The sequence below is a fragment of the Larus michahellis genome, chromosome 16 (genome assembly GCF_964199755.1).
Source record: "Larus michahellis chromosome 16, bLarMic1.1, whole genome shotgun sequence".
Classification (NCBI taxonomy): Eukaryota; Metazoa; Chordata; class Aves; order Charadriiformes; family Laridae; genus Larus; species Larus michahellis.
In genome coordinates, this window is record NC_133911.1 from 9142631 (window position 1) to 9162511 (window position 19881).

Consider the following 19881-nt stretch of genomic DNA (forward strand, 5'->3'; position numbering starts at 1 on the left):
CGCACCCTCCTCCGGGCCATCCCACCCTCCACACAACACCCATTAGGAACCCGACGCCTTTGGCGCTGCTGAACTGTGAACCTACGTCCTACGATAACGGCTAATGAAAGCACTTTAACGCTTTAAAGGTTTTGAAACAATCATTCACGTTTTCCATGTTAACTAGGGCTTCTTCCGGCAGTATTAACTGATACGCTCCAACCACGGTATGAGCAGTATTTTTTGTAATGTTATCTTTGGAAAATGTGTTATTTTTATAGCCGTGGTTTCTCTTTTTTTTTTTTTTTTTTTTTTTGTAACACAATAAAAGCACCTGTGGGAATTACAGCATCTGGCAACTCAAGTCTCGCTTATATCGCACGGAAGTGCCCTCCTACCCCAGCGTCGGCCTTAAAGCGTAAGACCTCGAAAGCCCTGACGTTACTTTGCTTCATCAAACAACCACGAAGCTACAGAGACGCGGAAAATAGAGAACGAAATCAATAGCAATCTTTATCTTTAAGACACAGCTTTTCGGAGTTTGAAAAATTATACCGTTAAGAACAATTTCCACAAGAGAACTGTCTTTAGTTATAAATGTCACCGCTATTTCTAGTTGTAGTAATATATATTGCATACGTAGGGATTGGAAATTGACTGAAGTACAGAATCTTGCAAGAAGTGTCGTTAATAGGCTAACACTCAAGGCAAGAACGTTATTTTAATACAATAAAAAAGGCTTTCGACTATCTTGGAAACTGGCGTGCGAGAACCAGACAAGAGTAGTCAAATCCACACATCTGCAACAAGCCCAACACGAGAATACAAAGGTACAAAGGACCTGGCTGAAAAGCAGACCCGCCTGGTGTTGAAGGCACGATCTTTTCCTGTGGTGTACGTTCCAGATCTGCCGGACTGTAAAAAAATTACCTTTAAAATACATAACCGGATGCCCTTCCTACACTCAAAGGACATGATTATGAGTTCAGTTTTGCTACTAAAATGTTAACATACAACGTTTGCATTTCAGCGAGGAAACGAGGAGCCTCCAGAGAGCTACCTTGCTGCTGCAGCGAGTAACGCCGGCAGCGCTCAGCCGGGCGCTGAAGAACCCGCCCAGCAGCCGCCTGTCTCCGTAACAGACATTGTACGGGGCCCCTGGACAAATTCCCAGATCGTATTTGGAAAAACCCCTTCAATAATGCAGTGTTTATTACTGAAATGCCCACGTGCGTTGCTCCTCTACGGAACAGCCTTAATTTATAGCCGCGCTATGAAGTCTCTCATCTCTCTAACGTCAGGTTGGAGAACTCCCTCTCTGCTTTTCCATTGCTTTTCCCCACCCCTCAAGAAAATTAGATCGTAACTTCTTTTCAAAAAGATTTAAAAAACCCAGTAAAAACAAAACAATAAATAGGAGGCCCAGAGGCGCGTTCAGCGCAGAAGTCACATTCCCGCAGGTACTGAAGGGAAACGAGCACGGACCAGACGGATGCTCCCGTATTTTTTTGGAGCATTATGTCATCTCGCTTGCGAAGCCGCCAGGAAAGCCGACCACTTGCATCGCTCCCATCACGGCTGGTGGTGGTCTACACCACCTTACCACGGCCCCAGGAGCATCACTTTTCTCCCGGGAAAGCGGAGCTCCACGGCCAGCAGAGCCCTCCAGGAGGAAAAGCCGCCTGGGTGAAACTGCCCAGAACTGCCCACTGCCCAAGGGCTCTGGCTGATGCACTAAGAAACACCCGCAGCCACAGTGCCGAGCACTTTTTGGCTCAAAAGTGCCTCTGTCTTCTGGGCATTCCCGGCGGAAACGTCCAAACCACAAGTCTTATCATAAAGTCACAGTGGAGACATCGCTAGGTGGGAAGAGCTCACCGTAGCACAGCGTTATCCTTCACCGCAGGAAACAGCGGCGCGCGTCACATTATCTCAGTCTTGATTACAGATGACTCTATCGCCTCATTTCGCAAGTCAACGGCGGACCCGTTTCTCCAGGACTGTTCAGCAGCTGCAGCGACCTGAATCGTCCACAGAAACTGCTCTTTGGTTATCGCGGGGGGTTCCTTGCCTGCAGGGACAGGAACGAAGCGCTGGATGAAACCCGTATTATCACCTGCTCTGCCTTTCAGCACGTCGCCACCCACCACGGCATCCCGCTTCAGCTCCCACACCTGGGGCCTCAGAGTTCAAAAAAAACGTTTCAGCCTCCTCTCCTTCCTGTCCTGTGACTAAAAGCCTGTATTTTTGGCAATGCAGCCAGCAGAACAGAAATATTTTTATTCCTGCTGGGCAGCCAGGCCTCGAGACGAGGCTCTCCTTGCTGCTGGAAATGGCTGCTTTCTTCACAAATGCCAGCAAGGTCCAAGGTAATTTTCCCTCCCAATTTTCTTCTCTCTCAGAGGAGTTTCAGATCAACACTCATCCCTCACCCGTCTCACTGACTTGAACGTGAGAAAAGGAAGCCGAGTCATTCCTTTTCATGTACCGTGCCAAGGTTAGCTGTCCGCACTGTCATCGAAGGACCAGCTCCTCCGGAGGCTGACCGCTCCACACGGGCTTTCACCCACCTGCAGGCACCGCCGCGCTCTCCCGCATCCCCCGAGAACACCAGCGCTCCTCAGGGCAGCAGCCCAGCCCGCGAAACCCCGTGTTTGCTTACGGGAAGCTTGCTCATCACCTGCACATCACTGCCTTAAACTTAACCACGGTGAATCTCATTTCCAGTTTTCACACCTCCTCATTTTTTTTCGGGGTTTCAGGCACAAACACCGAATTGCAATTGCAATTGGAATAGCTTCCGAGGGAAGTTTTTGCTGAAAGCAAACCCAGAGCAACACCAGCCATTAACGTAAGCTTCCTCCTACCTTTCAGGGTTCTCAGAAAGTGTCGAAAGAGCTCCCTGTGCGCATCTCTGTAGCGGTCAGCCTGGGTCTGGGAGTATAGGGATACCGAAGTCCCATGCTCCGTAATCCCCAGAGGATTCCGATTATCCACCCGCAACGTTCCTTGAGAACCATGAACCTGCAGGGAGGCATCAAATCGGAAAGAGAACAAGGTTTTTAAGTTATCGTACTTTCGATCCTGAACACCTGGCTACTCTATAGAAGCCCCGGTTTGTACAACCAAGAAAAAAGTAACTTTTGACATTAGGAGTTAGGACTGGCATACCCGCTCCTATGCATCAGACACGACAGAAAGTCCCAGGTACGTGGTGTAGTACAGTGGCTTCCACTTATGTGATACTTCTGCTTTTTATTTTTCCACCTGAGCAAAGCTCCTCTGTTAAGTATTGAACAGACAATGCCTCCCCAAAGCCAGCCCACGCGTCTGTTATAATTCATGACTTTAAGAATTTACAGACGCTTTGCCTCCGAGTTTACACTTTTCTTCCCCTTTAAGTATCCTTAACTCTTGGCTTGCCATAGACCTAAAAACACCCTGGAAAGACAACAAAGACAACATTTCAGCCTCGGGAGAGCTGACGCCAACTCCTGCTCTAGTATCATTGCATGCGGCTTATAACCCCAACAGAATGCATGTAAACAGAGGCAAAACTCGGGTAACAGAAGAGAAAGCGGACTGTGGCTTAAAGACAGACAAGCAATCCACTGCTGCCGAGGCACCGAGGTGTTTTGTGAAGCGTGCTTGCAGTCGGGTGCAGGGGCACAACACATATCGCCCCACGTGAACACACCGAGGGTGAGACTCGTGCCAGCCTGTGGTGTCGCGACAGACTCGACTTAAAAGTAAGAACGCACCTCTAGTCTCTGATCACAGCTTTTAGTGCAGTGCTGACTGATGTCCAAAGTAACAATTGCTCCGCTAGGAAATTTCATGCTGACCGCTACAGTGTCTGCATCCTTCAAGTAGGCCATATCTGAGTGACAAAAAAGGCACTCGCTCACACCAGGAACAGCAAACCAGCAAGTACTACGACTACAAAGTGCTCGTCTTCCCTTGAGGGGCGACACTGGCTCGGCAATACCTTCAGACAGGAAGCAACGGCGACAGCAAAGCGCCTTCTGCAACGCACACCAGCTGCTTTACCTTTATCAGCACTTCTGATGGAGAACAACGAGCTCTGCAGAGACACACAGCCCCGGGCCTGAACTCCCCCTTCCCAGCCCGTGGCTCTCCCTAAGGAAGGCTTCCACTTCTTCCCAACACATTTGCCTGTGCAGCTTATTCAACCAAGACCAGGCAACTTCCAGCATGTAGCTAGGACGAGGCAGATGGTACAAAATCCGCCCTGGGGCATTTTGTTTGTTGCATTTCAAGGCTTTACCATAGGTTGTAACATTGCACACTACGCCTTCTAACAACAGCCAGGCAAGGTTTGGCAGCAGCTGCAATTACCTTAATTAAAGCTTCGCATTTCCATTTTAAAAATGGCAGCTTCCAGTTTTATGGTTAGTTTAAATTATTCTGGTGACCCAGAGCGTGCCCATCAGCTTGACACAATCCAGAGTAAATTCACATCTTCAACTGTGCCGAAATCAACGGGAAAGTGCCAGAGAAATCAGAGAAAGCGAAGAACTGGGGAAGACTGCATTGACATTCTTGTAAGCACAAAGCTGGCTCGCTATTTTCTGCGCTCTGGTTTTCAAATGGCAAACTTGATATCCCTCAATTGCCACACAGAGTAGAGTTCAGTGATACCGCTTCAGCAACCGCTTGACATCAGCGGGGAACTGGCAAAATTCAGAAATCACGGCTAAATACCCTGTCTACAACAACTCCTTGAGAAACTTGCCTTCTATTTTGCTAGACTATTTCTGCACCTGTTGTATGATGGAACAATTATGTCATGGCTACTGTGCTCTCATACACCCTTTCTTCCCAATTTTAGCACCAAAGTCCAGAGGTACTCAATAAAATATCAAAAGATTTATTCTTACCTGCACAGAACGCATGCCCCAGTGAAAATATTGTATCTGGTGCACTCTCTCCCAACAACAAACTGACAATATCTATATCGTGCACAGCAGCATTATAAAAAATTCCACCTGGAAGAAGCAAAACTGTGCATTAAGGTCTCCACATTTAGAACCTACAGTCCATGCACCTTTCTGAACTGCACTGAAATTGATATAAAAAGCCCCCTCTATCAAAGGAACTAATACTAAAAGCAAACAAAAAATGCAACAAAAATAAAGACTGGTAAAGAAAATGCTCCTCAAAATAAAACCCATGCATCTTAAGGCTACGCAAACATAGGGGACTTTCCATCAGAACATGGGACAAGATACATTTCTGGATACACGTTCAAGTTTGAGAACCAATTTTTCAGCAGAAAGCTGCTCAGTACCTGATGTTTTTAGGAAGCTCAGAGACGCTGCTGGGTATATGCTGCTGATGGTGGATATCCGGTGGATCCTCCCCAGTGCCTGGCTGTCGCGGACTTTCTTGTACAAGAACTGCAGCGCTGGGTCAAAGCGCCTTCAAAGAGAAAGAAGGGCTGCGGCACAGCGTTTGGAAGAGGAGGAGGTCACCCGGGCCACCGTTACTGCTGCGGGGCACAAGGACCCCTCGACGGCAGCCAGCGGGGAGCGTACGACACGAACCTCACCAGACAGACGGGGTTAGACACCGCTTTCTAAGTTCAGACACTTATTATGTATGAATTTTGCTTCTTGCAAACGAGCCTAACATCTGCACTTGTGAAGACTTAAACTAACAACCTTAATGACAAAATTGCAAAACCTCAAAAGGGCTGCAGAGATGTGAACCCCAACTGCCTTTGGCCATTCTAAAAAAAAAAAAAAAAAAAAAAAAAAAAGGAGCTTTCACATCTTGAAAGCTTCATCGTTTGAGTTCCACTAGCATCCATTCAAGTGAGCATTTATTTTAAACTCATGACAGCTAGATTTTATCTCCATTAAGCATGAAGAATTAATCCAATCCAATTAACTCCCAGATGAACAACGTTAACAAGCAGCAGTGAAACTAAGTTTATTTGAGGACAAATTCAGGACAGCCTGAGGAATCAACGCTACTTTCAGACACAAGCTTCTTAGCAAGTATAAATGAGCAGAAATATGCTGGTCTTACTTGTAGAATCCACACACCAACGGTCTTCCACATCTGTCAGCTTCATCGAAACAAGCTTCTGCCGTCTGCCTGTCAAAACTGGGCAGCCTCTCGCAAAAGACACCTTTTCCTGTGCAAAATGGAACAGAACACAGGACTAGAGGCAGGACACAGTCTGCACAAAATGTTTTTATCTGGCGATAACACAGAGGTGTCGTTACAGCCTAGAAATTATGTTTGTTCCTCTTACCCGCTCGTAAAGCATCTATTACAATCTCAGAGGCTTCTTCAGGTGGTGAACAAATAATGGCTCCAGAGACTCTGCCGAAGTCAAAAGAAAGATCTTCAGCGAAGACAGGGTTTTTACCAGAATGAACAACGCTCAAAAGCTCCTTTCAGTTACAGTCATGTTTCTAAGAGCTGCCTTAACCTTTAAGGAAGAGTTAAAAAAAGATGTAAAATCCCATTGCTCTGGAAGAGCCTGTTATGTTATAAAAGGAACTCGGTACCTGTTTGTAAGGATGAAATATGGGATGACATACATAGATTAAAACCACAAGTGGCACAACGGAATGGCACTGCTTTTTGTGCATCTTAGAGGAAAAAGTCTTATAAAGGTGTCCTTTGAAAGCGAGTTAAATCCTGAAATCCTGCTAGTTAACGCATACAGTGAAATTGAAAGTATTTCTGTGGTAGAGCTCCTGAACAACTGATTGGTGCATCTTAGCTTATTATCATTCTTTAGTTTCTAATATCAAATCCATCTTTCTTAAAAGCTGCCTTTCGCTTTTGCAATGATATTTAAAATACTGGTTTGAGAACTGACTGTAACCACATCACTAGATGCTACTTGTTCAGTTCAACTGCAAAGCAAAACGCCACAATCTTTCTGATTTACAGCAACCCTCGCTTATCTCAAACAGTTTCAAAAGAGACACCTACGTCAGCCAGCTGCTCTGAGGCAAGGAAACTGGCAGGCAGCAAGAAAGTGTGTTGTTTATTGCTCTACGAGAATGGGGGAAAATAAATTTTTTTATATATTTCTTAACAAAGCTGCCTGCAACTAAACTCCTCTGAGTTTCCATCAATTCTGGGCACGTAAGTCAAGCTAAGCTTCTCAGGGACTTCTGAAGCATCTACGACATACTACATAAGGCTTAGCCTGCAACAGCCCCTTGGTCTCGCCCTGTTCCAAAGTCCCGGAACACACATGGGGCCAGACAAGCACAGTCTGGGTCCACTACAGTGCAGTGGCGTTTTCCAGAGTGGAAGCAAGCCTCGCACAGAGACACTCGCCACAAGGCTGGCGGGAGGGAAGCAGCACGCACGGTAGTTAGTGGTGGACAGTACCGCTGATCGTTGAGCGCGATATCGGCGTCCTGCTGCCGCAGCACCCTGGTGCCAGCCAGGAACTCGGTGCCGAAGGCACTCTCCACCTCCTCCAGCTGATCCTCCACAACGTAAAGCAGGCAGCAGTTATTTTCCTCCATCAGGGTTTGAAACAAGGCTTTATTAACAAGCCCTATGCCGAAGAGGGCAAGGCCGACGCCGCTGCCATGCCGTACGGTGGGTGCCAGGCCATCAGAGGCCTCAGGCGCAGCCCCTCTTTGGCCAGCCTGCTTCGAGGGGGCAGGCGCGATCCTCATGTGGAAGGCGGCAGGCGCCGAGGGGCGGCTGGTGGAGGTGGAGGGCGTCGGGTCTTCCCGGGCAGCGACTGCGCTTGCCAGAGAACCGGCAGCAACGGGGTGGTGGGGAACCAATGGCTTGTGGTAGGAGGGCGGCGAGGGGACGATGGCGCTGGTGCCGGCGAGGATGAAGGAGGGCTGAGAAAGCAGGGAGGGCGCGTCGAGCTGCAGGGGCAGGCCGCCGCCGCCGTCCGCACCTGCAGAACTGGGTGAGACAGAGGGTTGGGGTGAGGCGCCGCCGCTCTCCTCTCGCCCAGCGAGGGCCGGAGGCCCCGCGGTCCGTCCCTGCTCCCACACAGGCAGCCGAACCGCCGTGCGCCGGGCGGGGAGCGGCGGGGCCGGGCACTCACAGGAGCAGCGGGGCGCGCAGGCCGTGCTGGCGGAGCAGGCGGCGGTTGCGGTAGTGGCGGCCGGAGGAGAGGTGCTCGAGGATGCGGTCGCGGCGGACGCGCATGGGCAGCTGGCAGGAGGTGCAGTACAGCGTCTCCACCACCACCGCCGCCTCCCCGCCGCCGCCGCGCTCCAGGAGGTGCCGCTTCACCGCCAGCTCCGAGAACTCGGCCGCGTAGTCGTGCAGCGTCTTCTTCTTCCGCCCCATGGCGTCGGCCCGGCCCGCCCCGGAAGCGGAAGCGAAAAGCGCGGCCCCGCCGCCGCCGCCGTTGCCTGGCAACCGAGCGCGGCCCTGCCCCGTCATGGCCGGGGGCACCCACCGCGCCGGGCCCGGTGCCTGACAGAGCCGCGGAGGGGAAGAATCGCCCTCCCGAGCGGACACCGCCGCCTCCGACCCCTCCGCTCTCCCCGCAGGAGCCCTCGCCCCTCTCCGCAGCGCAGCCATGGAAGGAGCGAGCCCGGGCGGAGCGGCCCCCGACGGCGCCGGTGCCTGCGGGGTCCCGCAGGAGCAGGGGGCGAGGCTGGCCGAGGGGCTGAACGCCGTCCGAGAGCTTCGAAGGGAGCTGCAGAAGGCGAAGGATGACTACAACATGGCCGCAGGTACCTGGGGAAGGTGCCCAAAACCCCACCGTTATCGGCATTCATCTTCCTGCCATTCAGCTCCTTTTACCAAGGAAAATTTCTAGGTTAGGGTGTCATGAGGGCAAAACCTGCTTTCGATTGCTGCTTACAGAGTGAAGCTGGGATGCCACTTGGTTTGAAAACACTTTCCCTCTCCCCTTCGAAGTGAGGGGCGCGAGGAAACCCAGCAGGGAGAGCCCCAAGCAGCAGCATCCACCACCACTTGGGCACTTCGTAACGGGCTCTACTGCTCCTCAGAGCAGCTCCTACCTCACGCAATGAGGTTAAGTTTAACACATATCACAGCAAAGTACTACAAAATGCATTATCAACCAGCGTCCCTGTGGCTGCAGCATTAACTCCACTCAGGGTCTATACTCGGACGGTTACAACAGCAGCTCTGCTTACGCTTACCTGAAAAAGGGAGCTTTCGGCAGGGATTCGGTTTGTGTTAACAGTTGTATTCCAACTTTACAGGTACCATCTCTTCCTTGCAAAGACAACTGGAGATCCAAGAATCCCAGCTTCGGAGAACCACATCTGAAAAGGAAACGCTCCAAAGGAAACTCAGAGAGCAAGAAAATCAGCTACAAGCCATGTCTACCAAGGTACCATACGACCCTGAGAGCACGGTGGCCATCGGTGTTAGGAGCCGGCGGCAGGGAATTTGGGCTTTATGCAACAGTTCCCTTCCTCCTCGACAGGAGCTGCACCTGTGAACTGCAAAACTGAAGTGTAAAATGTTTTCTCTTAAGATTTGCAGTCTGAGTGAAGAACGGGAACATGACGAAATGATGATGGCAATAGAGAAGGAGAACTGTAGTCTTCGACAGGTAAATTTGCTGCAAAGCCATTATAGAAAATCCTGCTACTAGCTGCTTAGTTGTGCTTGTTTTAGATTTGGGGGCCTTTGACACGTAAAACCCTATTCAGTCCAGTAGTTTTAGAGAAAATGGCAAGCAATAACAGTTACCAGTACTGGCAAGGTTGTTAGTCTCCAGACTCTGCCCAGGAAATACAAGAAGCGTTTGGACCAGATATTGGGAAGATGCGGCCAAGCCTGCTCACTTTCTTCCTCGCTAGAACAGCTTGATTTATGTATCTCCTCAGGCTGTTACAGAACAAGAATCCAAGCTGGCCGAGCAGAACAAGCTGATCGGTGAGTTACAGGGGACCGTCAGCCAGCTACGGGCAGAGGTTCTGAGCAGCCAGCACCACATCCACAAGCAGCAACAGGCGCAGCAGGAGATCCAGAGCCGAGCCGAGGCACTGCAGCACAGGGAGCTGCAAACCAGAGTGGCACTCGAACGCATCACCAGCAGGGTAAGTGTAGCCTCCCTCACTTCAGACTGCTGCCTCCTTCTTGGGAGATGCTTCAACCATTTCGAGCAGAGAATCTGAAAGCTCAGAGATGTTCTTGGGCAGAAGCACAGCGGGAGATGCATCAGAGCACTGCAGTCCTTTGCTCTCAGGGCCCGGCTTCCCTTTGCAGCCATGAGGCCAGAGGAGCAGGAAACTCAGTCCATTTGCTTCCCAGCTTTTTAGCGTGCAGTTCTTGTGTCACTGACAAAGCAAGCAGGCCCTAAATACCGGAAGCCCTTGAGAAACTCGAGTTCACAACAGATCTCTAGATTTCTAATATCCTTCCAGACTCAAAGTAACAGATACCACCTTAAAGCCATGTCCTGCAGGCATACGTGCCTGGTAGCAAGCACAGAGCCCAATACCGGGTAAGGGACTCGGTCCACCCAGAAACACATCATTATCACGGTGAAGCCCAGTCAAACTGACAGTCATTTCACATAAACAGACTTTCCATTTCATCAGCCACTAGCACTTTGTCCAAGTCTGACAGTGTAGTCTCTGTAAATCCATGCAAATGCCAAAGAATTGTGTAAAAAGCCTAAAAACACCTATTTCTTTCCTCTTTTATCAAAAGTTTGAAAGATATCGAAGCAAAATAATTCAGGCTACCTTCAGTACGGCAGGCAGCAAGCCTCCCCAGGCAGAGGTCACGGATGAGGAGGTGCTGGAGGCAATGCAGGTACGTGGCTCTTTCCAACTCTGCTTCCAGCAGCCAGTGAGGGACTGATGAGATAAGAGAACACTTTGCAGTACTGCTGTCCACCTGATGCTTTCCACATCCCTAATTTTCAGAAAATAATTAACGAACGGCTGGAGTTCCATCAGATGCTGAAACAGAAGGGTGTCAAGGTCCCATCGCTCTACAGCATCGACACGTCTAGTCCATCGCCTGCCAGTGCTAAGGGAAGGAGGAAGAGTCCCGCAAGGCACCTTTCAATGCCTGAAAAGCAGCCCTAGCAGCCGAGTCAGAACATGTCACCAACTTCAGGCTCCTGCTCCTTGGGTTTCAGATGGTGACTTACTAACAAATTAAACTCATTTTACTAAAATCAAGTGCTGTGGGAATATCTAATTCAATTGTTTCAGCCAACTCAGAGCACACTGTAAATCACTGGTCTGTAGAAACATTCGATTTCACAGGGAAGCTTGAAGCACTACTAAGGACTACTTGGCTACAAGGAGCTAGAAAATGTTAAGTTACCGTTTTTGCAGTACACAATAGCTGCTTTGCCAAGTTTGTATGGTCACTTGACTGGAAAATTCACCAATGGCACAACAAGTGACGGTGACATATGACGACAAGAACTGTTTTATTTTTCCATTCAATATGCAAGTCCTAACACGTGGACGTATTTGACACAGTATCCAGAAGTTCAGTTAGAGCTCTGTAGAATTTTTAACTGAAAAAAGGCAATCTGTAGGTTGCCGTAGCTTATGGAGAGGTTTGCGTTCATACAGGTAGCAGCCTGGATGTAAAAGTCACCCACAGACTGCAAAAATGAGAACCACTCAAACCGCTTGTATTTTGGAAGGCGTCCCCAACACTCTTCATGTGGGAGTGTGACAGAAAGTGCAGGAGCTGGGCAAGAGTGCTGTGTTCTGGGGAGACAGGGAGCTCCAGCAGCGTCAGTGTAAGGCAGCGTTAGCCCTCTGAACGGAACTGAACTTCATGAGCGAGAATAAATTCAGTGCTCAATCGACAGTAACCCAACGGGTACACAACAAGGTCACTACAACTGGTATTTCCACAAGGATGGATGACGGCTCTAAAACACACTGGGACGCAAACCCCTGCAGTCAATTCAACTGACTTCACTTAAAAATGGAAGCTGTGTTAATGCCTGAATACAGAAACCATCACTTTAAAACTCATTCCTCAAGTTCTGATGGCAATTAAATTTTCACGATTACTCCAGATAAGAAAGTAACGTTATGCAGAATGAGATGTTAGCGAAGTAGTTTTGCGTTCTGTCTTCAGTATTGGTACACAGCATGCCACTTTGTTTCAATGCTGTCACCTACTGGTTTTCTCAGTTTAGCTGCCAAAATAATAATCCAGCTGAAACACAGCAGGAAGAAACAGTGATCTTCCAGGAAAACATGGCTGCACTCATTTTATAAATGCTAAAATGTCACAATGATTTTCTCTACCAGTTAATGCACTCTGACTTCCAATACCTTCTCTGCCTTTAAGCTTGCATTTGAAGATGCTGTTATCTCTACCTAGTCAGAACACCGATGACGTTCTATTAAGGCTGAAAGAATGCAATACTCCTTGCCGTAGCTTCACCAAACTTGTAAGTTTTTACATACCAGGCAGGATGCACGGCATCTTTGCTTAAAAAAACCAAACCACCTCACTGTGTACAACTTGTGTTGTTGAATGTGGCAAAAAAAAAAGAAGAAGTATAATTTCTTAGCTTTGATAGCTGCTAACGTATTACAGTCAGAAGAGAGGAAACTGTGGTTAGGTCAGTTTTTGAAGGATAAAGTACTTTCAGGTTTCCATCTGTGTCCACCACTCGAACCTGCTCCACTACCAGCGGCAGATTCATCGGCTGTACGTTTTGGCTGGGGTTCAAATTCACTGGTCCACAAAGAGCATCAGATTCGTTATCCGAGCCCGAGTCTTCCTTATTTTCCAAGGTCAATCTGTTCAGTTCTGCAATTTTCTGTTAAAAGCAAAATACAGAAAACAGGATCAATTCTACGGCTACGCCCTCAGAGCAACTCCCAAGTTGCTTCCAAGGTGTGGATCTGGCCAGCCTCTGGAGGAACGTCTGCACGAAAACATTCTGCAGTGGGTTAGAATCAGGAAAGTGAAAGGGATTTTGATGTTCTCACTCCTCTGCTCTCCAGGAGGTCTTGCTCCTTCTATGCGGTTTAATTTTTTGCATTTAACACAGAACTCAGGCTTGGCCAAAGCACGGGATTCTAAGCAAAAAGAGCCTGCTGTAGGATCAGCACCAATAAGACTGCTTTCGGTCCATTTGAAATTGTCTCTGTTACCACCTTGTGTCAGCTACACAAATCAGTTGGCCTTCACCACTGTGTTCTAAAGGTTATGTTAACTGGACAAGAAAAAATACATTTATCTTGCAAAATATTTAACAGCACGCTATCCTGTACTCACCATATACCAAGTTTTACTCCTTTCAGTAAGAAAGCTTTTATTAAAGCATGTTGAACAGCATTTAATGAGACTGTCCTGCTAATAATAAACTATCTGAAAGATAATTGTGTAATAATGATAGGACCTAGCAAGCTAGTTGTCAGGCAGGCTGAGGTGAGAAATCTCCCTGAAAGAACTTATTGGCAGCAATTAAAGCCATAAGATCACTAACAACGGGAAGGGGTTAAAAGTCAAGCCATAAATTTCCAATTGTGGTAACACAACATTATTTACCCTGGTGAGTTTTGAGGTCTGCCAGTTAAGTCGGGATACAAGAATATAAAAACCTTTTGCGATATGTCAAGAATGGAAGAGTAAGTGAAAGAGAAGGAATAATAACACTACTAAAATAAAAATCAACTTCTGTATTCTTCTCAATACATGTGAGCAATGAAACATTTTGTTAAGAAGCACGCCTAGAAAAGACGGGATTATTTTACTGAACTACTTACCAGAATTAGCATGTCCATGACGTCTTTGCATATCTGTAAACTGGTATCGCTTGTCACTTCCAGAAACAGATCACGGGTCTGTTTTCTAATCTGTAAGAATTTCACAGGTAAAGCAGTAAGGAATCCCAGCACACACAGTCACTTGGCAACATGTCGATACACAGACCGAATGAAAGGCTTTCATTTAGTTCAGCCAGAGGCAAAGTACTGCCTTTCTCTACAAGCCAAAACCCATATTCTTGCCCTTCAGAAAAGCCACCTCTGCAAAGGCAGCCTGGTGCCTTTGGAACAGCCTGCCAGAGCTTTACAGATTCCAAAAGGTAAAAATATAACTCCAAGATCCATCTCAATCTGGCAGTCTAGCAGGGAAGATTCAGGCTTTGAAGATTTATATTTGGAATGCAATCACAAGTTTCACAGAACCACGCGTATCTTTGAATCTGGAGTTAAATATCTCTCAGTAGAAAGAAACACTGTTTAATTCTGATGAACGTATTTCCACTAACAGAGTACCTTTGTTTTCTCGCTATTGGTTATTGGTGGGAAAGAAATCACAACGCCTTCGGCATCCACGAGACATGGATAGTTATCTTTGCCATCCAGTAACTGGAGATACCTGCCAAGAAAAACAAAGCAGCAAAAAGTGAGCAACCGAAACGGCAGCTGGACACAATGGCAGAAAATGGCAACAAAAATGAATGTGTTCCCGAGCTACCATGTAGCAAAAACAGGAGTCCCAGCAGAAACGGTGCTGTGGTGATGCAGCTGAGGAAAGCCACCAGCTGCTGGAAGTGATGGGCCAGAACCACCAGTAACTCACATTTGAATATCCACGCTGTTGAAGTAGACAGACACGCTTCTATAGTCCTTTCAGAGATCCCGCTGCTCAAACAGGAAAACCAGAGTGCGCTGTCTGATTCTTCCAGACAGCTAACTGAATTTTCCCTCTGACCTACTCTGGTGACGCACGGTTCTGCCACCACGTACTTGGCACATTTCCCCGGGCCGTGTGAGCGAGGGATACGGGCGCTGATCTCTGCATGAGCACTAAACTCCGCTTTATAGTTCATCTCTTACTACGTGCAGATTTACCGCACCTCTGGTGCGTGACGTACACTCCTTTCTTCTTTCCTTGACTTTCAATAACCCAGACCATGTGTGCGAAGTGGGTGAGTGTGCACAGGGACAATATAACGCTTTGTGCATACAGGTGTAGGAGATGTGTTTTCTGACCATGCAAATCAGTTGATGAGTGCTTGAGGGGGAAGGTAATATTTGTTATTCACGTTTGCACCTGTTACTTATGAGGCTATGCATTTTAAAAGAGGCATGTCGTTTTTCTCTGCTGTCTGTGAGTTGCTCAGTGTCATTGGGATGTCTATAACCCTGGCGTTAAAACGACATCCCTTTTACCTCCAACTCTTTGCATCCGCAAAAAGCGCATTGGCCCTAATGTGGTGCTGTTTCCAAAAGCCCGATACTGGGGCTGCATTATAAAACACTTCCATAAATATTAAGCTTCATAAAATAAAGTATTCCCCTTGAAAATATTAGGATTTCAAAAGAGTTTAGAAGCACGTTTCTTCATTCAGTGCAAAACAGACGTACAGCTTTGTTGTTAAAGCCAGATAATAACTGACCTATATTTCACATACTTTCATTTCTAAAAGTTGACAAAGGCAATGTGCTCTTGAAGCTGATAAGAGCTTGTACTGGAACTGTGTTTAAACTTTTTGTGGTGGTCCTCGTTGCATAGGTTTTTTTACGGAATCACCGAATCTTCAGAGTTGGAAGGGACCTCTAGAGACCATCTAGTCCAACTCCCCTGCTAGAGCAGGATTGCCTAAAGCACATCCCTCAGGGCTGCATCCAGGCGGGTCTTGAAAATCTCCAGAGAAGGGGACTCCCTGGGCAGCCTGTTCCAGTGCTCTGTCACCCCCACCGTAAAGAAGTTTTTCTGTGTATTTGAACGGAACTTCCTATGTTCCAGCTTGTGCCCATTGCCCCTTGTCCTGTCGCTGGGAACCATTGAAAAGAGCCTGGCTCCGTCCTCCTTAAACCCACCCTTTAGATACTTGTAAACATTAATCAGGTCCCCCCTCAACCTTCTCTTCTCCAGGCTAAAGAGTCCCAGCTCTTTCAGCCTTTCCTCATAAGGGAGGTGCTCCAGTCCCATAATCATCTTGGTTGCCCTACGCTGGACTCGCTCCAGTAGTTCCCTGTCCCTCTTGAACTGGGGAGCCCGAAACTGGACACAGTACTCCAGTTGTGGCCTCACACAGTGCAGAGTTTTGAACCTCAAATAACAGTTTCCCTTCTATTTGCTATTCTAAAAATGTTTATCACCTCTAAGAATAACTCATAAGACAATAATTTGCTCTTGATGCAGCTAGAAGTAACGGAAGGCCCTCATCATCCTTGTTTCACTCCAGGTTACTCTTTACGCATAAATTCAGCCCAGTGTTTTTCATCTCAACTCCTAAAAGCTCGTGCTGGGTTCATTAGGCCCATCACCGCTGCAGAACGTGCTCCATAATACACCTGAGCACACTTTCTTCAGTGCTGCTTTTCCATACAAGCGTATGTTACCAAAATCCGCCTGAAGAAAAACTGACAAGAGATCAGAATACTGACTTGTGCAACCCAGAAACATTCTGACGCTTCTTCTGCTTCCTCTGCTCCTCAGCTTCTAACTGCAGCTGACGGAGAAGGTCCTTTGCCTTGATCTCCTTTCGACCCAGCGGCGTTATCTGCACCATACGAGGAAAACAAACATTTGAATGTAAGAGTGACTCAGACACCAGGGTTATTAAAACTCTCCTGCAAGCAAGTCAATAATTAAAGCACACTTCCGTATGCCGTCATTCCTAACACCTCATTCAGTATGGAAATACACTTTCTATTTAACGTGGACTACTACGATCACACTGAGTTTAAACCTGTTTTTCTACAGAGTTCCAGAAAGCAAAAGGGAAAAAACTGGAAAGGCCCAGTGATGCCGCTGGCCCTACCTTCAGTTCATCAGGAGGCTGAACATCATACAGCAGAGGACCTTTGATCAACTGCAAGTCGTGGGTGGCAATTGTGGCTGCTGTCCGCTTCTCGCAGATGTCTTCGTGCAGTTTAGTCTAAAAGAAAGAATGCCATCAAAATATACCAAAAATATGATTTATTCCTCCTAGGGTTCAGATTCTTCTGTATTTAATGTTTGTAGCATTATCAGCTACTTGACTAACTCTTTTGCAATAAATGGAGCTCTTCTCTTCACCTGCAGAACAATTTTACCTGAATTATAACCCAAACGTAAAGGCCGTGAGGCACAGCACACGATGTGTTTCTCAACTGGGAGATAAACAGTTTTAAATCAGACAACAATCACAAATACGTGAGTCTTGTAACCTGAAAGAAGCCAACACCTGCCATCTCCTGGACAGGCAAGCAGCATGCTGGGGAAAGCCTGTGGTTACCGTACCCGGGTTGGAAGGTTTGGCATGCAAGAGCGTTTTAGCTCAGATGAGGGAACCTGGGGCCAAACCAGGGTACTTCTAACGCGGGCACAGGTTTATTAGCAGTTCTCAACAGGTTCCACAGCACTAACAACCTGTTGTTACAGAGGCAACACAGATGCACATGCGTTCATCGCCCTCTCATGGCAATATCTGAGCTCCTATTAGCTCCTTCAGGAAAACCAGTTTTGCTTATTGCAGACTGAGGAGACAGCACGTCACCCCACCGTACTCTCACCGCCTGCTAGATGACAAGCTCGCCCGAAATTTCAGAAACTTATCTGCTGGAAGGAGTCTAGAATGGTCCATTTCCAACTCTGCTAGCAAGGTTCCCATTGCAAACGAGTAACACAAGACTGCAGCGCTTACCTGCGCCGTCAGGAACCTCTTCAGAGCGTTTCCCGGCTTCAAGTTGACTCCCTTCAGCACGCAGCACACAATGAAAGGTCGAACATCTTTGACGCCTGGGGTCGCTTTAACCACCAAGGGCACTGGGTTTTCGGAGATATGCAGGACCTTCACCAGCAGCTTGCTTGCCTCCTCCAGCTCGTCCTGCTCGCCGTCCCTGCCATCTTTCTTTTGCTGCTTCTCCCTCTTCTTCTTCCTGGCCTCCTCTCTGGCACTCTCGGCCTTCCCCTTCCCACGGCCGCCGGCCCGCAGGTATTCCAGGATGGCCTTCACCTGGCAGCCGTTGACCATCTTCTCCAGCCGCTTGTCCTTCAGCTGGTTGCCCCTGAAGTTGGCCTCCTTCAGGCGGGGGCAGTCGGCCAGGGCAGCGGGCAGCTCCCGCAGCTGGTTGTTGCCCACGTCCAGGCTCTGGAGGAGACAGAGAGACGGGGATCAGCGGCGGGGACGCGGCTCGGGGCGGGGGGCGTCGGGGCGGCTCCCACCTTGAGGGCCGGCAGGGCGGCGATGTCGGCCCCCAGCTCCTCCACCTCGTTGTCGGCGGCCTCCAGCCGGCTGAGGAGAGGGAAGGGCCCGCCGGGGAGGGCGGCCCCACCGCCAGCGGGGGGCAAGAGCCCGCCGGGCAGCGCCCGCAGGCGGTTCCCGGAGAGCAGCAACGCCTGGAGCTGCGGGGCGGCGCGGGCCAGCCCCGGGCCCAGCTCCCGCAGCCGGTTCCCGCTCAGGTTGAGGCTGCGCAGCTGCGGGAAGGCCGGGGCCGCCGCCGCCTCCTCCTCCTCCTCCTCCGCCGGCCCCGCGCCCCCCAGCGCGGCGGGCAGCGCCTCCAGGCCGTTCCCGGAGAGGTCGAGGAGGCGGAGGGCCGGCAGCGGCCCGCCCAGCCCCGCGCCCAGCCCGGCGGGGCCCAGCGCGTTGCCCCGCAGCACCAGCGTGTGCAGAGCGGGCAGGGCGGCGGCCAGCCCTGGGCCCAGCTCCCGCAGCGCCGCGCACCCGCTCAGCTCCAGCGACTGCAGCAGCGGCAGCGCCAGCAGCGCCGCCGGCAGCCGCCCGCCGCCCGCCGCCACCCGCTCCGCCACCGCCGCGCCCGCCAGCGACAGCTCCCGCCGCCGCTCCCGCCCCGCCGCCTCCAGCTCCGGCCAGGCCGCCGCCGCCATGGCGCTCCCCGGCCCGCCCGCCGCCGCGCAAGGCCCGCCCCGGCCCGCCCCGCCGCCGCCCCGGGATGCGCAGGGAGCGGGGACCCACCGCCATCCCGCCTCCACCGGGAATAAACCGGGGGCCGGGCCGCGATCCGCTCTGCCCGATGGCTCAGAAAGCGACACCCTTAAAGGCAGAAACCCGGGGGTGGCATCACGGGACATTCAGACAGAGCGCCGTGCTGCCCTGGCCTCGCCTCCGCAGCCGCGATTTCTCCCCACCCTGCACAGATTTCTGCTCTAACAGCTTGAAAACGCAGAGGTGCCACCCAAACTCGCTAAACAATTTTATTAAATAAGTGCAATAAAAATAATACACGTGTTTAACATCTGTGACTTTCTCTTGTAATGCTAGCAATAAAATCTCTAGGATTTAAATACCTTATCTGCTTATCCAGTACTTAGGAACCGCATAATCTATATAAATGCTCTCTCGAGGTGATGGAAGTCCTAGTGGTCACTGGAGACGAGATGGATTCTGGTGCGCAGGGACACTGGCCACTCTTGAGGCGTCTCTGCAGTTTAGACGGACGAAAACAACTTGGTTGACATTCAGGTACAGGATGGAAAAAGAAATCAGACATAAAAAAGCCCATGAGAGAAGGATGACAGTCTGTTCTTTCTTTAATAACGATGTGCCGACATTGCTGATTGAAGTTTTACAGTCCAACGGCTTGGAGAACTCTTTTCCATTAGCCAGACCTGCACCTGCACAACAGATTTGCTCCAGAACGTTTCACTCCAGACTCCAGCGCAGAGGGACAAACTTCACTGTGTTTTTCACACCAGTGTTTATTTTGCCACTGTAGAAAACATGTTGTTTATTAAGTGAAAGGAAGCAGCACGGTGAGCTCATCCTTTAAAAATGACAGCTGGTACTACTGCGCTCAAAGAAGGTCCTTCCACATCCTAAAACAGTTTCCATTTTCTCACTTCTAAATTGTTTCCAATTCGTACCATTGAGTACCATAGAATCATAGAATTGTCAGGGTTGGAAGGGACCTTAAAGATCAGCTCGTTCCAACCCCCTGCCACGGGCAGGGACACCTCCCACTAGATCAGGTTGCTCAGAGCCCCGTCCAGCCT

At 49.4% G+C, this 19881-nt stretch overlaps 3 protein-coding genes across 6 annotated transcripts; 1 reads left to right on the plus strand and 2 right to left on the minus strand.

Moving 5' to 3' along the window:
• Positions 1-479: 479 nt before the first annotated feature.
• Positions 480-8532, minus strand: LOC141732091 (myo-inositol 2-dehydrogenase-like). Of its 4 annotated transcripts, XR_012583947.1 has the most exons (10): positions 8048-8532; positions 7363-7902; positions 6263-6333; positions 6034-6142; positions 5291-5421; positions 4881-4988; positions 3741-3859; positions 3151-3420; positions 2847-3003; positions 480-2050 (listed from the first exon to the last, which is right to left on the minus strand). XR_012583947.1 is itself a non-coding variant. In XM_074560439.1 (9 exons), the coding sequence occupies exons 1-9, from the start codon at positions 8530-8532 to the stop codon at positions 1902-1904; spliced, it is 1869 nt and encodes a 622-aa protein (XP_074416540.1). In that variant the 3' UTR covers positions 480-1901. The 4 variants fall into 4 exon arrangements, 2 of the variants coding, with proteins under 2 accessions (XP_074416540.1, XP_074416541.1); XM_074560439.1 differs by lacking the exon at positions 3151-3420; XR_012583948.1 differs by lacking the exons at positions 3151-3420; positions 3741-3859.
• Positions 8531-11241, plus strand: CCDC27 (coiled-coil domain containing 27). The gene is made up of 6 exons (XM_074560447.1): positions 8531-8687; positions 9186-9316; positions 9464-9541; positions 9819-10031; positions 10648-10752; positions 10866-11241. The coding sequence occupies exons 1-6, from the start codon at positions 8531-8533 to the stop codon at positions 11028-11030; spliced, it is 849 nt and encodes a 282-aa protein (XP_074416548.1). The 3' UTR covers positions 11031-11241.
• Positions 11242-11366: 125 nt separating this feature from the next.
• Positions 11367-18787, minus strand: LRRC47 (leucine rich repeat containing 47). Its single transcript, XM_074560441.1, has 7 exons — positions 18094-18787; positions 17573-18019; positions 16709-16825; positions 16332-16447; positions 14211-14313; positions 13698-13787; positions 11367-12745 (listed from the first exon to the last, which is right to left on the minus strand). Exons 1-7 carry the CDS (start codon positions 18754-18756, stop codon positions 12506-12508), a joined length of 1776 nt encoding a protein of 591 aa, XP_074416542.1. The 5' UTR covers positions 18757-18787; the 3' UTR covers positions 11367-12505.
• Positions 18788-19881: the final 1094 nt, after the last annotated feature.